At 36.7% G+C, this 18,158-nt stretch overlaps 1 protein-coding gene across 1 annotated transcript; it reads right to left on the bottom strand.

The window, feature by feature from the left end:
- Positions 1–15,366: 15,366 nt before the first annotated feature.
- LOC116264071 (protein P21-like) lies at positions 15,367–16,215 on the bottom strand. The gene has a single exon (XM_031644012.2). It carries the CDS (start codon positions 16,176–16,178, stop codon positions 15,501–15,503), a length of 678 nt encoding a protein of 225 aa, XP_031499872.1. The 5' UTR covers positions 16,179–16,215; the 3' UTR covers positions 15,367–15,500.
- Positions 16,216–18,158: the final 1,943 nt, after the last annotated feature.

Below are 18,158 nucleotides of genomic sequence, written 5' to 3'. Positions count from 1 at the left end.
GGTTGTATTTATAGTTGGATCAAGAGTTCTGTTTACGGAATTTCGAGCGCGCGCGGCTGCTAGCGCTTAGCAGCCTTGGATCTTAGGCCGGCTTCTTACTGAACAAACTTATCCACAGAAATCCTATTGAATATTAGTTGCCCCAATTTTGTACTTTCTTGACTTGACTTGGTTGTTTGCGGTCAATTTACTCAAACTGAAACAGCCAAGCTTGCTTTCATCACATAGCTTTATATATATATATATATATATATATATATATATATATATATAGAGAGAGAGAGAGAGAGAGAGAGAGAGAGATACATTTGTCAAAGCTTTAAAGTCGCCTATTAGTCTTAATTTCTTTTTGCCTCTAAAATTTATGGAAAAATCCATTTTAGGTATCTAATTTTCAAATAAATTTTTAAATGTGAAATTAAGTATAGGGTATAATGCAACTGGGCAGCAAGAGCTTATACTTATGGGTTCGAGGTTCGAATTCTTTGGTCCTAGGAACACTATTGTATTACTCCATTGTATTGCAAGAGTTAGAAAATGTACCGCAAGTCCACCCAAATTTCAGGACTGACATGATATGGCTTTGGGGATTTTATGCCTAAGATGGTTTTCTTTAAATAAACATTTAAAAAGAATGATTGATCTGGTTTGAGTTGATCAAACTTACGTATTAATTACTTTCTCCTCACATTAAGTTCTCGATTTTAATAGATCGTTGCATAGTAACGGTCACTGTAAGGAGCAATCTGCTCTACGTCGGTCCCTGCTTTGGGTCAAGTCAAGGATGCGTATACTGTTGAGAGAAAATTTGACGGGTCTACTGTTTTCACTTATCTATTTTTGGAGGAGGGCCTTCCTTGTTATGCTAGTAGTCAAAGTTGTGGCCTTAATTGTTAAGTTGATAAGCTGTGACAGAGCCACGTAAGAGCATGTCTGGACAATTGTCCATACGGCCCAAAATTTCTTGATTTACATATTACTTTTCGTCAAACTTGGCAGAGAGCACATGCCCTGTTTGTTTCGTGAGCCATGAAATTGCATTTTTGTTAATGGCTTGGTGAGTATATCAGCGACCTGCTGCTTTGATGGAACAAATTTTGTGATAAAAGTTCCTTCCACCACCTTTTCTCTGAAATAGTGATAGTCCATGTGTATTTGATTGGACCTGTTGTAAAACATAGGGTTAATCATCGTGTATAATGCCCTAATATTATCACAACACAAATCAGAAATCTGAGAAGAATAATAGTGCAATAAAGTATAAGAAAAATAAGGGAAAATGTTGTGGAGATATAAATGGATAATTTTTTCTCAAGTAGTAACATCCAAGTAGGAAGGCATGATGAAAGGAGTTCAAGAACCTATATAGAGAAGATACAAGAACACCTTCCCAAGACAACATGGCTGCTTTCCAAGTGTTTTATATGTCCTCAACTCATCCTAAATTTAACTCTGAGACTTACAATTAGTAAATATTCAAAAACCCTTGAAAGCCACTTCATATTTCACAATAAATCTAGGCACCATCCTTTGAAGGGAATTCTTAAAATTTACAAGGCATTACTGAAATGAGTTTTTTAATCCCACGTTTGGATTAAATTTGAATTTACACTTCTTCATAAAAACAATTAAAATTACCAAAAAATAGTTCAAAAATTGTATGAGATCAAGATTTAATGGCATTGAAAAAATGAAAAAATTTATACTTTTTCTAGTATATTCAATTCATATTTCACTGAACTCTTAGATTTTATCCTTCCTAACAATTGTGACATTTAAAAGTGTTTCAAATGGTAACTTGTCAAGGAAACACATCAAAATCACCCACAACCATAAAGGACTTTAGACATTGATGGTTCTATCCATCAGTGTGCTTTACCTCATTCACGTTGATTTCCAATTATTTGGACTCCCTAATCCTCCTAGTCCTCCTAATCTTACTTAAACACTATCTGTAAACAAAAAAGCTAGTATAAGTTGATAAAAAGCTAGTGTCACAAGTCCTTAGCAGCCTTCACACTTCTAAGGCAGGCAAGTTCCAGAGACTAGTTATTCTTATGTGGGATACTTCCAACTTTACTCTATCTATTAGCTATTGCAAGTGGCTAGAGCTTTCACAATTGCACTTCCAAGATGTCCTCTCAAGGGTTTGAAGCATGTCTATATATACCAACCTTTATTACATAACTATGAAAGTTACATATTGCAAGTGTACATGACCAATGAGGCACATCACACTCGTTTGCCATGTTTTTTCATGTTAAGGGATGGTCCCACTCCTCACATGCATACTTCACTATGATCTCAAGTACACTAAACTGCAGTTGCTCTCTAGGGAAGGCAAACACGTGGTTCCATATTAGATTCAGGGACTTCCCATGGTGCTTGGGAGTACCCAGATAGTTGTTGAGCTTCACCTCCACTTAGGGCTCGCATCTCCCACTGACATCCATGGCAGATAGGTCATCAAGCTTTACCACATTTAATACACCACCATGTAGACCAGCGACAACATCTACAGAAGCCCAAACTCCACTTTCGTGCAGTGCACTTAGCAGAGTGTCATTGGATGGGGAGGCACCATTAAAAAATATGATCAACAAGTGCTACTCAGGCTTTTTATGCACAAATTTGGAGGTCTGCTTGGTCTCAGATGTTCACAGTGCGAGGTCAGATAACTCCTTCATCATCTCCATATCTTTCTTCTTCTTGTCAGCCTTTTGGTCTTATTCCTCTAGTGCAACAGACAACTGAAAGGAAACAATTGTAGTAGGAGGCTTGGGCAATAGGGATGAAAGAGTCAAAAGATCTTGACGTGACTGATGAAGTCCTTTTGATGGCCGAAGGCCAGGCTGGACATGTGGTCATTACAAACATTGATGATGATAGTCTACCTTGGGAGGGTGTCGGAGTCAGTGATGTTAAACTCGAGGCACTCGTACCACATGGGGTTGAGGGACCGACCCCAATGAGAAGGACAAAGCAGCCTAGGATCGGTCCCTCAACTTCACATGGAATGAGCCCCTTGAGTTTAACATCATTGACTCCGATACCCACCTAGGGTGGACTATCATCATTGGTGTTTGCAGCGGCCGCATGTCCGGCCAGGCCCTAGCCATTGAAAGAGCTTTCTCGTTCCCATCACGATCTTGGACTCCTCTGTCCTTCGTGCCCAATCTTCCTATTATTGTTGCATCCTTTTAGGTGAATGCTGCACCTAGGAGAAAAAGGTTGACAAGAAAAAGAAAGATAAGGATATGATGATGGATTTGTCTGACCTGCCACCATCATCATCAATGTTTGCAATGATTGCTGGTGCAATGTTGCCTCCAGCCATGACTAGAACTTCCTTAAGAAGATTAAGATCTTGGTCTCCTCCACCCCTCATGCCACTTAGACTAACCTACAGTTTTTTCCCCTCACTGAGGTCAGGTCAACAATGTTGGAAGTGTTCCACATGTTAGGGCAATGACAACAATGAGATTTCAACTTCAAGTGTGGTTTAGACAAGCATGTCGTATCAAGAGTAACATTAAAAACAATAACAATAAAAAAATGACATTAATATCTACAGCAATATTGAAACTTTCTTTAAACGGCATTGCCCTGCTGATCAATACTTGCAGATAGGTTAATGGGAATATGCGGAAAACCTCTCACATTGTTAGAATAAATGATACACCTTAGAAAGTTCAAGTTTCTTGACATATCATGTTATTTCATAGGTATGTGAGGGAGCAAGTAACCTAACATATCATGTCTTTTACATAGTACAGTTGTTATTAATGATTTTGGTACACACTAAAATAGATTCTAGTAAATGCCTTTTGGTAAACATTATCAGTAGAGTGGCTTATTTTTGTCATTAACCTATCTGCCAGTGGGTCCATTTAGATAGAATAGATGTTTCTCAAATAAAAATATATTGTAATCAACCACATATTGTTTCAATATATGCATGAAATATAGTTTAGAAAATTTTTCTGATGCAGGAAAAGGATTTGGCCTCTATTGAAAAGGCAAAAGAAATTTTACCTACAAAACTCTTTAGACAAAGTATCAAACTTAAAAATATATAGATTAAAAAAAAGAAGAGATCGTTGTACTGAATAAAGAGGAACTTGAGGCTTGTACTTTATAGCCAAAAGACTAACTTCATATGGTAATTATAGATTCAAAGCAATCAAGTGAAATCGTTCAAATGAAGCAACTATGGGTATGAAAAGCTGAAACTTTGTATAACTTAACTTTTTGATAGAATAATTACCTTTTATAAATTAATTTATTTCCATAATTTGTGTAAAAAAATATGCATTTGAAGAAAGTCAATAAGTGGCACAGAGGTGGAGATGCTTCCATTTCTCTATTTATCATTGTTGCCTATTGATGAAATGAATTTGATTTTTCTACTGTGAGTTGGTTAAATTTTTTAATCTTACAAATATGGTGTTACAACTCATTTTGTCTGGCAAATTTTTTTTTAGAGTCAAACGAACTAGAATTGAAGGTGTGCTTCAGTCTCATTGAGCCTTGTAATGAAATGGCTCATATATGCAATTTTACTCATAGGCCAGATTTGTCAGAAATGGCATGGCTCCATAAGATATTGGGTAGGGCAGTGTCAAGCACCACGGCCCTATTCGAGATAATAGGTTCAGGCTTAGTATCAGGCTTGCAGAGAGCCTAATCATAGAAGGTGGCAGGGTACTACAACCAGTGGGTGCTTGATTAATGATGATGCATGAAGAAGCTCAGTGTAACACTAGCTAATAAAAGTTTAACAGTAGAATCAAACCATAACAACCTTAAACCCTCCATCCATAGAACCGAAAAACTATAGCTTGCCCCGTATCTCCTGTTTCCCCACTCCAATGTCATTGTAAAATGCTAGTTTCGTACTAGTAGTGCCATGAATCTGGTTATGTCTCCCTCCCTCCTCTCTTGATGAAATTGAATTGTTGGCCATTATCAAATGCAACCTTTTTCTTTGCATAGATTGTGCCTATCACAGATGCGCTTTTTTTTTCTCAATCCTCTTCATTTCTCTTTCCAAAGAAGGCATTGCATCAGTTGTGGCCTATGCATGCCATTTTCTTTGTATTGGCCATGTTTTTCAAAACCATTTTTTGTTCTAAATCTCTCTCCCTCTCCCCCTCTCTTTCTATCTATTGAGGAACAATATCAGACATTGCTGATGCATCCTCTCCTTCTCTCTAGGCATTAATTTTGATGTAAACCTAACAAGCTTGCGCGAATGCATGACTTGATTTGAAAATAGGCTTTTTTAGAAAATAAGTTGTATAGATGAAGTTTTGGAAAATGCATAGCTTAGAAAACTCTAATAGGACCCAAAAGGTCTAGAAATACATGAAGTATCTTTAGAAAAACATTCATTATAAAGTCCATGCATATATGCAACCTAGATATACATGATGCATGATTTTGAAAGATGAAGATATAAAAAGGAAGTTTGAAATAAGGTTTTTAAAGATGATTTTACCTAAGTTTGAAACATAGTATAGTTTAAAAATAAGAATTGAGAAAATTTGGGAATTGGTATGGATGCAATATCTTCTAGGCTTGAATTTGATGAAATCTGAACTAACACTCACAAGTGGGTCAAGATTTGAAAGATCCAGAGGTCGGCCCTAGGGATTGAATTATTGTAAATGAGGAGACCTGAGTATGTAGAGGTCAGTGTAACTTGACTATTTCAAAATTACGTTCAGTTCTACAATCCAGCAAAGCCCTTGCAGTTGTCCTAACAATGTCACTCTTCCACTTATTTGGTATGCTTTGAGTTCAATCTTCATAACCAGAATAAGTCAACCTACATAGAGTTGGGATGATGTTCATCATTCATGGATCCATGTATTCTTCCCAGATTAAATTCATTTCCATTTTCACAAATTTACTAAGGCTTGTCTAGTGGCGGATACTTAATTGAATGAGTAACTCATCTTCGCTCATTTTTTATCAATCCAAGAGTTAGATTATAAATTTCTTCACATAATTGTGATAAAAAATTCTTCCTTAGAGCTGGTCTGGCATCCCTAAGCTCAATTTGGGTGGCATCCCTAGATCATGTTTTCTGATTTTACCCTTGGAAATCACTCTAAAAGGGTTCAATACCCTTGATCTTAAAAAAATATGATTTGAAGGGGTAAATGAGGGAATTTTGACATGAAATTTTCCATGCCCATAGATCTTTTTCAAGCTAATGACTGAGTGTGGTCAGTCTTCCCACACAACTTACAAAGCCTTGTTTCTATGTCAAGGGCAAAATCATCATTTTTCAGTATAGGCATTATTCTTTCATAAACCTAAGTTAGGATTTACATGGTTATGTTATGATTATGTGCGAGCTGAAGTTAAATCCAATAAGCTTAAACCCTGCCAGGGCCTACTCTAAGCTTGACCTAAAATTGAACCCACACAAAACCAACATAACTAAGCCCAGTTAAACTTGCATCTAGTCTTAGGCTAGGTAGAACTTTACTTATAACATGACTACCAATACTTTAACTGCCAAGATGGAAAAAGTTTTCACGGCACACACATACACTTGAGTACATATATTCCATGTTTAGGTAAAACAACTCTTTTCTACATAACTAGTTTCACACTGGAGTCCATATATTCATCTGTGTATGTGATATGTCTTTCCCATCATGAAATACTCTTTTTCATATAGCGTGAATGTCTTGCTTACATAGGATATTGCATGTTCTATTTCATATCTCTTTCCTTATTGAGTAAAAGTGCCTCTACAAGCAGACTCATTGATTGAAATATACAAAAGCAAAGGTTATCACCAAACTGGTAGTTTCAAGACTAAATGATTTAAGTAGACACACCTTTATCCATTTGAAAGATTCATGGTATTCTGGCCCCATTTAAGTTTGGCATCCTTTCAACACGACTTATTAAAGGACCGACATTTCATGGCCATATTGGAGATAGATCTATGGGTGGGCTGAATTCATCCATATTGATTCAACAAACTCCTTTGCGATTGGTAGGACCAAACACGTCAATGATTTTATTTGCCTTCGTAGGATCCACTTGTATTCCTTTCTTGATAACCATAATTCCAAGCAACTTAAAAGATTCTGTTCAAAAAACACATTTTTACAGTTTAAGACAAAGTTTGTAGAACTAGACATTTTAAAACTCTAGAAACTACATTGATGTGACCTTCTCCAGCTTCTATACTTGATCAGGATATCGTCAGTATAGACATCCATAAATTTGTTGAAGAGAGTGTCGATTGCATGTTGATAGGTGCACCTAAATTCTTTAAACTAAATAGCATGACTGTATAACTTAAACTTCCCCATGAGGTAGTGAAGGAAGTTTTAGGTGATACTTATTTGCCAACTTAATCTGGTTGCAGCAAGAATATCTGTTCATTATAGAAAATATGGCATGTCTTGTAGTGTTATCTATCAAAAGATCAATATTTGGAAAAGGATAGTCATCCTCGGGAATGGTTTCTGATATCTCCAAAATCAATGAATATACACACTCTTATCATTTTTCCTTGAAACACAACTATGTTAGCAAACCACTCTAGATAGTCAACTTCCAGTTAATAGGTTTGCAACCAGGATTGATTATAAGCTAATGTTCAACTAATTTAAGATTTAATCCTATCATATCTTCATATATCCATGCAGAAGGTTTTTTTATGATATCTTAAGAATTGTATAAAATATTGTTAATTCTTAGGAGCACTCAAATTGGTACAAATTTGGAGGATTTTAGGATCTTCTTCAATTCTAATGTTTACATACTCTATAGGATCATTGACTAATGCAAATAGCAGATCTTCTTTTTGGACTCGTGTCAATTCAAGGAACTCCCATGATGGCAACTTAAGATCTTCAAGAGTTGCCTTACCTTGCTAGGTGATCAATTTTGTCTATGGTATGTCTTGACCATCGATTGGCAGCCTGAACTCCTGTGATGACAACTTAAGATCTTCGAGAGTTGCCTTACCTTACTAGGTGATCGATTTTGTCTATGGTATATCTTGACCATCGATTGGCAGCCTTTGCTTCTAGCTTAACATGAATGGTTTATTTGTACAATCTCATCTTCTTATGATTCACCACTAGCTTTCCAGGAGCTTTATGGGATGTCATTGTGAAACTTTTGAGTGATAGTAAATTCATTTTCCTCAATAAATACAAACAAAAAGAAATACAAGTAATATAACATGCACAAAGAATTGGTATGGAAGATGGGCACAAATTGGACATCGGAAAATGACATTTTATCAATCATTGAAAAGGGAAGTGGACCACATCATGCTTATCTTACTAGGAAAACAACTGAACAAAATTTTCTCAACTAGAACCTAAACTCTTGATAGGAACTCGGCGTAATTATTCCTAAGTTTTGATAAGATATCCCAAGGAAGCTATTGTCACCAACATGAGTATAGTATTTTTCTCATACATTTGTTCTTCATGTGCTTCCTAAAGACCGAGGAAGCTTTATCAAACTGTCTTGACAATGCTAGTAGCTCAACAAATCCATCCTCTTTAATGATAAGACCTTTAAAGGGTTGGTATATTTGCTTCAAGAGAGGGTAGTACACTTTCTAGATCTCCATTAATTAAACTTATAAGGGTGGCCACTAAAGGCCATGTCATTGACACGACTACTAAACTTGAAGACTATTGAACCTTTGTAGTCAACAATGAAGTTTACGAATGCCTTTGAATTTGATAGGTTTAATATCTGCAGGCTATCAATAAGATTTACCTCTTTTGGTTTCATTGCTTCCTGAAACTTGAAGTTCTAAAGGCTTCCACTATGATAAACTTCACTATGGTGCTTGATCCTAGGAATTTTGACTATATATGATGGCTTTGATATAATAGGATGCAGGAGCTATTCTTTTGGATCCTTAGTGAACACGGTTGTGATTACTCCTCCTTTTTTCCATTTCACACATTGATGTGGGGATGACTGCATGATGTTCTCAGCATGAATCAAATGACACCTCAACAAGAGATTACATAATGGGTTACATTAATGACATAGAACAGAGTTGAATGAGCTCAGTAGTTGATAAAACAAGCAAGCATGACTCCCTCTTTAGCAGTTTGGATATGATTATCAAACTCTTAGATCATTTGTCAAGAAGATACTTTTTGCATTGATCCTGAGCACCTTCATTGTTTGTTTCTGCATGATCAAATTGCTTCTACTGTCTGTTAGTTCATGGGGAATGATCATTACCTTGGCTTTAGCCACAATGTGTAAACTTTATAATAGATATTGTGGGGCATGACAAATTATCACCAAAGAACATGAGGAGCACAATAACCATTATAGAATTCACAATTTGTAATGTGGCTTCTAGTTGAGCATTTGGATTGGCATTGACTTTTTTTCTTTGGAGATGAGTTCACCAAATCAATGATTGATGTGATTAAAGCAACTACATGGGGCTTGACACTTCCTCTCTCTTTTGCCACTTTTGAGGTCTCTAGCTGGCCTGACTTGGGCAGCTTTGACTTTCATGGATCTGCTCAAATTGATTGAACTTCTTATGATAAGAACACTTAGATGCTTATCATTATCAGACATGCCTTAAGAAGCCCCAACATTATATTAGGCTTCCTGATTCTTACTGCTGCCTGCACTGGCTTAAAAGACACGGTTACCTTGGCTACCATCACCCTGCCAACCAGATAATTTGGCTATAAATAAAGTGCTAACCTATAACTGGCCAGATTTTTTGGGTTCTTCCTCTACATTTTGAGTGAATACATTATCATAAGTGTCCTTTTCTTACTCAGCTTCAATGTACTCAAACTTTTCTAACAATCAGCAAAGTAGTAGGTGGGTGACTAGGTTATTAACCATCTGATTGAAGGTTGACAAGATCATAGCTAGAGCATTGTCCTCTAACGTGGGGCCTTTAGTTTACTATATGCAATCCTCCAGCACTGAATGTGGTTTCACCCATTTTCTCCTTGCTTCTAATGTAGACTAGTCAAGCAATTGATTGTACGTACCTTTTCACATTCTCAAATCTCTCAACAAAGAGGTTGACTACTCAATCTAAGTCCTTTATTTCAAAGGGTTTGCTATTTTCTATATACCAGTGAGCAACAATACCCTTGGAAAGCAATGGAAGAATGTTTTGACATTGTTTATAAATCTCTAACACTTATTGAAGAAGTAAGCCAATTAGTGCACCTTTGAATCAGTCTTACCATCAAACTTATTGAATTTCTTTGGAAGTTCTTCTATGTTGTCATATTCTTTGATACATTCCAAGATATTTGCCCTAACACAAGTATTTTTCTTATTGGTTTTGTTTGGTAAGGCCTGCATCTCGCACTTCATCTCTTCTATATCGGCTGTGATATGATCAACTAGCAGCCTCTGCATTGATGTACCAGCAACACTTTGACTACCATTGCCTTGAATGTCTATGTTGTTTGTATTATGCATTATTGCCCCAATATTATGCACTTTCATATTCAACTTAAAAGGAACAAAATAACTGCCCATGTCTATTGGATTTGTTGTGGCATGAATGCCACCTGAAACAAAAGCACCTCTTGGATTACCTCTTGCTAAAATGGCTATCTGTATTTCCTGATAGTTAAATATGATGCCACTTCTTGTCACATTTTCTTTTACTATGACATTATTGTCCACATTCGCAGCTTGGTTGAATGGTATTTTAACTCATGTCATGTTTCCTCCACAACAATAAGGAACCCAAATTTTTCATGAAAGCACATATTCACTGAGCCTTCATGACATGTTCAATACCATGAGGTTTGGCTTGTGGTTGTGTGTTGATAAAAGAGATACACATGATCTAGAAAGATCCTCTCGAATCCTACATTTGAAGGATAAGAGCATGGTGACCAATAATCTTGGGAAGGCTCAAGTCAAGGAAATTGGTTGTCCACAAAATTAGAAACTAAACCGTTCGAAAGTAGAAAAATTATCCAAAAGGAAACCAATTTTGCACCTTCTGCTAATTACAGACTGGTGCTATTTTAGTAGAAACTTTCATGAATCAAGCTGTTGGCTTCAAGAAATACACATGGTTTTCCAAAGCTTAAGGACTTGACTTAGGATTTTCTGAAACGACTTACAAACATCCAAACTTTAGGTCATGCCATGGCTTATTATTTATTACATCTATTTAACTCTTAAACCTTTTGATCGTTCTTCCTATTTTATTATGAGATGTAAACCATCTATATTTCGTGCTTCTTTAACCCTAAAACTCTAGTTGGTTTAATTTCCTCTAAGGACTACATTAGATTTTTTTTTATTTCTGAATTGCTTCCAACATTCCTACCAAAATTATATTTAAATTCACAACCCTTGATTTATAATTTTGTAGGTTAGTGTTGCCCTCTTGGACTCCTTCCCAAATAATGCTAATCTTCCACAACTTCAAGCTTAAGATAGGATCCATTCAGGACCAAACTCAATGTCCTATGATTTAGGCTTCAAATTCCTTCATTAACATAAGTTTACGTATTTTCAATCTAGTTATGTACACCGTTAATGGGACGTACTTTACCTGAACCTTCCTCCGTTAGATCAAACAAGAATCCATGAGTAATGAGACCCAACCTATGGGTACAAGGTCTCACTATTCCTAGTGCTTTTGCTAGGAGTAATCAAACAAAGAACAAGACTTTATGGTCATAGATATAAGAATAGATGTCATCCTGATCCTAATAGAAGAAAACATGTTGTAATTTTAGAAAAGATGCAAGTTTAAAGTCTAAGTGGACCATTACAAAGAGGGTTCATGAACTAGAGAGCTCAAATAGAGGTGCAATTCATACCCTGATTCATCACATGTCCATGCAGAAATGAGCCTAATCTATAATGATGCATGCAACTAGACTCTACATAGTCAGGATTTGGTTACGAAAGTTTAGCATTGGGACGTGATACTAAGAGTCAAAATTCAGATCCAAGTCCATGATCTTTGTTTAAATTCGTTGACCTATACAATTAATATCTAATGCAATTCAAGTTCAGATCTGATTCCAGTCTCACCCCCAATGCAAAGATCCATTGATCCAATTCTAGTTCAAATTAAAATCCAATTTCAAAGATCATGATCCAAATCAAAGGCTAGAGCCTAGGGTCTTGGAGTCACCTGGGGTTTAGATCCAAATTAAAAAATTTGAAATCCAACATCAAAATCCAACATTGTTAGGCTCTATATTTGAGAACTGAGTGCAATGACCAAATTTGAGATCTGAGTGCAATGACCAAATTCGAGATCAGTAGTTGAGGTTGAGGGCAATCCAAGTTCGAATTCTTTGATTTAAGATCCAATTCATACGATCCAAACATAGTTCATTATGCCTAGCTTTGAAGTTCCTGCTTATATCTGAGGTCCATTATCTGTCGTCAATATTCAACCCTATTGAATCTCAGATCCAATATTCAAAGCCATCAATTCCATTACCCAAATCCGACCTAGAATAAACTCTTCAAGGGTATTCCTGGCTGGATTCACTATAGTAGGCTTAATGTCTAGTCTTATTTGACATTGAATAAGGAGTTATCAAAAGGACCTAGTTATATGGGTTTTAGGGGCTAAGTTGAGCGTTCCATGGCTGGTCTGAGTTAGGTCTTGGAAGGCGTATGCAGATTGAGCCTAGGTTTAAATCCTCACTCTGCATGTGTCTAGGGTTTTGGTAAGTTGATCTTAGAAAATATTTATTTTTCAAAATTCATAAATAAAACTGTGATTCATAAAGTGAGTTTGTGTAGCGACTGAGCTTGGTTGGAATTTTCACATGATAAGGCTACTGCCTCAAGGCATGATACTGGGCCTACCCAACTCAGTTTCTATACAAGCTGTGCTAGGTGACACGTGAATTATAGTGCATATTTAAAAATTGTACAATGCATAACTAATGATAAGATAATATATTGAAAGGGAAATCTGCATGCTTAATGCAGCAGTGAAATTAAAACAATGAATTGCAATTAAAACTTGAAATAGGAATAAATAAAAGTAGAGCATGCTCAAAGGAAAATATAAAGTTGCATAGGCACAGAATAAAAGCTATCCAAGAGTAGAAAATAGAACTATACTAAGCATGCTAGAAGTAGAAAAGAAAAGGCAAGGCATGCTACAAAGAAAAATAGAAAAATAAATAGTATATAATGAAGAAAAGAAGAAGGAAAAACAAAATTTACCTCACAGACCAAGCCTCGACGTGATCACCACCCTTTTGACTCTGTGGTGTCCAGCTAGAGAGCTTGACTAAGCGATAAATTAGCTCAAATTCATGATCTAATGCATACTCTAAGAGCCTATAAAAAAAATTAATCCTTCCTGAGCGCAGCTTTTGAGTACTCGCCTTGAATTTTTACCAGATTTGCTGTAGTACTCCGTAAGCACCTCTTGGATTTTGTGCATTGGAAGGGGACAAGCTTCCCTTTTATAATCACCTAGAGAGAGAAAAACTCTCTCCCAAGATCAACGGGTGACTAAACTATTGAGGTGTTCGACCAATTTTCATGAGATTCAATGCTGAGCTCAAAACATTAGGTCACCTAGAGAGAGAAAAACTCTCTCCTAAGATAAAAGCGAGACTAAACGATTGAGGTGTTCGACCAATTTTCATGAGATTCAATGCTGAGCTCAAAACTTTAGGTTATATCTCACATATATCACACATTGCATAATATTTTGTTCATCCCGAGTTCAATCGTACATGGAAATGGATTCTGGCAGATTCATATTGATCTTTGCAGAGTTTTGAAAAGTTATGTAAAATTCATTTTCGCTTATAGACTCATAATAGAACAACAATGAAAGGGATATTTTGGCACAGAACCATATAATATACGTATTATAATACTCGTATGTTTGGTGCCAAATCCAAGCTGTCTAGATGTAACATTTTCAGATCATAAATCAAGACTTGATTATGAGATCCCAAAGCAAGACTTGCATCGAGACAGAGTTCTAGAAAAAAGATCCTAGATACGATATATGATTTGGATCTGAGATCTGAATAGATTCAGATTGCACATCTTGAAATTAGTAGAAAGATCTGGATCAAGCATTTGGAATTGGGCATGCCCTAGCTAGGCTCAGTATGGGCCAGGTGGATTCACACATGGTGAGTTCATGATGATCCTGACCAGGTCAAGTTCTGGGTTGAATTTAGACTAAGATAGATGCATATTCTACTGACCTCAGCTCAAGCTGGCTCTGTCTAGGTTCAGGTCTGGCTTAAGGTCAGTTTGGCGCAGGTCTGACCTACTGGATTCAGTTCTTAGATTTCTAACTTTGTCTTTGTGTCCATCCTTAGCCTGTGTGTATGTAACATTGGACTTAGGTCCATGAAGAAATAATACATGTACAGAAAAAAGGATGTTTTGCCCTTGGCGTAGAAACTGGGTTCTGTGGAGTATGTAGTAGACTGACTATACCACATCATGGGCCATGTAGAGATCTATAGGCCAAGTTTGAAGTCAAAATTCCCATTTTTCTTTTCAAAATCACACGTTTTAAAAATCATGTGTATCAATGATGAAGGATCGATTGAGAAAATATAATTTAGGGCATGGCAACCCAAATTGAGATCATACTCTAGTGAAGTGTAAGGACGCTGAAAAATCGAGATCATAATTCTGCTCAGAAGTTTTGAGTGACATGTTTGAACTGGACAACACTTAGGAAATATGTAAAAATGCAATTAAAGTCAATTTGGGAAGAGTGAACTCGAGTTGAGCTAAGAATACTCAGATCTACGATTTAGGATTGAAGAATATGATCCCATCTTTGTGCGAGCTTACTACTTTTTGTTAGCTTAAATAAGAGTGAGCACAGTGAGCACCGGGCTGAGTACTCGATACTTAGCTCAGCTCGGTTTTGGGGACCAAATTTGGGCATCGCCCAATAAATTATTTGGCCGGGCCAGGCCGGGTCTGATTTGGCCCAATAGCTTATTTAAATAATATATATTATATTACATTATATTATATTATATTGTATTATATTATATAGATGGGATTAAACAACCCCTTTAGGCATGCGTTCTTTCTGTGCTTCAACATTTCATGTGCGCAGGATGGAGTAAACAGATTTTAGTTCAAAACCATCGACTTATAAGCGGTGTCTTGCTTTTCTTCGAGCTAATTGTTCGTGCCTCGATCATTTCCCAATGAAGACCGTTCTACGCGAGGCATGGTATTCTCAGAGAAAAATCCACAGTACTGGGCAAAGAAGCTAGTGATTTTTAATTTATTTAAACAATCGAGAAGTAGCAACAACTAGCAGGCGGTGCTGCTTGCTACATGCTTTATTAATTGTGGGAATCCAAGCTTCAACAGAGATCAAGCAGTCCATGAAATTACAAGTGCATAAAAGGAAAGCATTGCGTTCATTTATTGAAATGCTTTTATTTAGTCCCAGTATTAGCTAATAAGGTCCGTTTACTGTTTGCATGCGGCCAGAGAAACTTAGTTTAAGGGCAAAAGATGACTTGGTAGTCAGTGTTGGAGCAAGTGAAAGTGCTGGTTGCATCGTCCTTGGGGTAGCTGTAAGAGGTAGGGCATCTGTCCTTGAAGAACTGGGAGTAGTTGGTCGGCCCGCAGTTGTTTGCCGCTGATCCGGTGCAGCAGTACTGATCTTGCTTGAAGGTAGTGCAGGCGTTGTTGCAGCCACCGGGCACCCGAAGCTCGTTGGGGCACTGCCCGACGATGTCAGCGTTGCAGGTGATCCCCTTGCAGCTGCCGCTGACGGGGTTGAACGCCATGGGGACGTTGAACCCGTCTATCAGCGAGATGTCAAAGAAGTCGAGGTTGTTGAACTGGTTCAGCGCATACTCAGCCAGGGTGTTGGGAGGCTGCCCAAAGGCCTGGCAGGCCAAAACCCCACCACAGTCGCCCGTTTGGCAGCTGCCGTGGCCGCTGCCGTCGAAGTTGCATCCCGTGCGGGCCCATATGCGTGCCATCTTGGTGCCGGGGTTGACGAAGAGGTTCCAGGACTGGCCAGGATCGAGCTGCTGACCACCGCCGGGGACGGCTGCTGCCCATAGGGTGTAGGAGCACTGGTTCCTTATCTCAAAGTTGGCTGAACGGGAAAGGGGGAGGGATGAGATCAGGGCGATGGTGAAGAGGGGAAGTAGGATGATTCGCGACATCCTTGTGGTTATGTATATGGAAGCCAACGATTGTAGGGATGAAAAAAATTCATGTACGAATACCCACATATAACTAAGTTGGGTAGTTGGGTATTGACGAGAGAAAGCTGTGAGAACAATGCAGAGCATGACATTTTGATAATTTGTTAAAAAGAAATACCTTTTATAATCTTTTTACTTTTATAAATGTGAAATCCAATTGTGTGCTCAGGACTCGCATGAATGTACAATAAAAGGAAAAAAGAAGGTAGGTTGGAATATTTTTTACATTTTTATCAAAAAAATACATTTTCTTATTGTTTTGAAAACTTATTTTTTCCTTAAATGAAAGCATTTTGATCACCATATGCCTATGCACAATTTTTCATACGAGGATGTACACATAACCCGTTTCCATGGTCGTGGTTGTTAGGCAGAGTCCGCACGTCTCTAGTGGGGAAAAATGTGAGTGGAAAACGGAATAAGAACAAGAACTTATTTTGGCAAGAAGTGAAATAAAAACAAGGGTTTGGCTTTCGGAACATAAGCTGTTTCCGCTTAGCAGCCTCAGGTCTACACGGAAAAGGAGCATTCAGGGCAACTCTATCCAATGTTGGTACTTGGTTGCCCAATTTTCATACTTCCTGACTTGGTTGTTGCGGTCAATTTACTCAATCTGAAACAGAGCGAATTTTGTCAAGACATTGTTAGCCACCGGGCCAATTATTAGGCGACACATACAAACTCTAGGAATTCAATCAATCACTAGCTTGAATTGATTCCACGGCGAAATATATATCTCATCCAATTAACTGGACTTGGAAAATTCAAATTAGCATATACAATCGAATTCATATCAATTTGTAGCTGATATATATATATATATATATATATATATATATATTGCAATCAGCTAGCTGCCTTTGTAGCCGATATTTTTTTTTTGTATAGTAAAAAAAGTCTTAAAAGAATATTCGGTTGAAATCATGGCCAAACAAGTGTCTTGCTACTTTTTCTTTTGTGACGGTTTTTAACGACAGAAAATTAAAAAAAAAAACATCCAAACACAAAGGTAGCCAACTGATTTGAATTCTTCTCCACAAGTGCTCGTGCATATATATCCATTGTATTATAAATATTTTTTCAAGTTACTATTACATTTCTACAAAGTCTAATTAATATACCTTTGAAAGTTTATTACCACTTATTTCTGCCGTTTTAATATGTTGATATGATTTTTGCATTTTTATATTTTGAAACATATATCTATAAATTGATACATTCTCATAAAAATCATGAAAAGATATTGAGGTGTACATATTTCATGCATTTATTCTCACAATATTTTCCCTAGAAAAATCAGTTAACAATGAACATGCAATTTTAATAAAAAATGAGAAATGTAATTTTTGTCTCTTCTAACTTGCAATTGCGTACAGTTTTTCATAATGAATAATGCTTTGAAATGGCGAAATATAACTCTTTATCTTTTTACATTGTCATATATATATATATATATATATATATATATATATATATATATATATATATATATATATATATGTGTGTGTGTGTGTGTGTGTGTGAGTTCTATATTGTATCCCAGATATAATTACTTGATGGCTAAAAAATAGTATTATATCACTAAAAAACAGCTAACACATTAGAATTAATTATTGACGGCTGGAACACGTCAGTGAAACATGGCAACGTATCGGTAAAGTTTTACCGAGGTTTCCTTTCATTGTAGGTGAAGATAGCGTCAACATTGATTATTACCAATGTCCTTGTCAGTAATAGTCCATTTTTTCAGACATCTAAGTAAATGTCTGTAAACCTTCATACAAACGCTTGTCCTAGAGATGGGTAGATTTTTAACCAACGTCCACAAAATGTCACTATTAATCCTTATTGATGGAAATTTATGCACTGGTGAAAGTGTTTTACTTGTGTTCTTCCTAATTTGCGTACAGCATATTTTTTTCAAAAATTGAAAATACA

Source organism: Nymphaea colorata, chromosome 11 (assembly GCF_008831285.2).
Source record: "Nymphaea colorata isolate Beijing-Zhang1983 chromosome 11, ASM883128v2, whole genome shotgun sequence".
Taxonomy (NCBI): domain Eukaryota; kingdom Viridiplantae; phylum Streptophyta; class Magnoliopsida; order Nymphaeales; family Nymphaeaceae; genus Nymphaea; species Nymphaea colorata.
The sequence above is the reverse complement of the archived record's forward strand: the minus strand, read 5'-3'. Positions and strand labels throughout refer to the sequence as shown.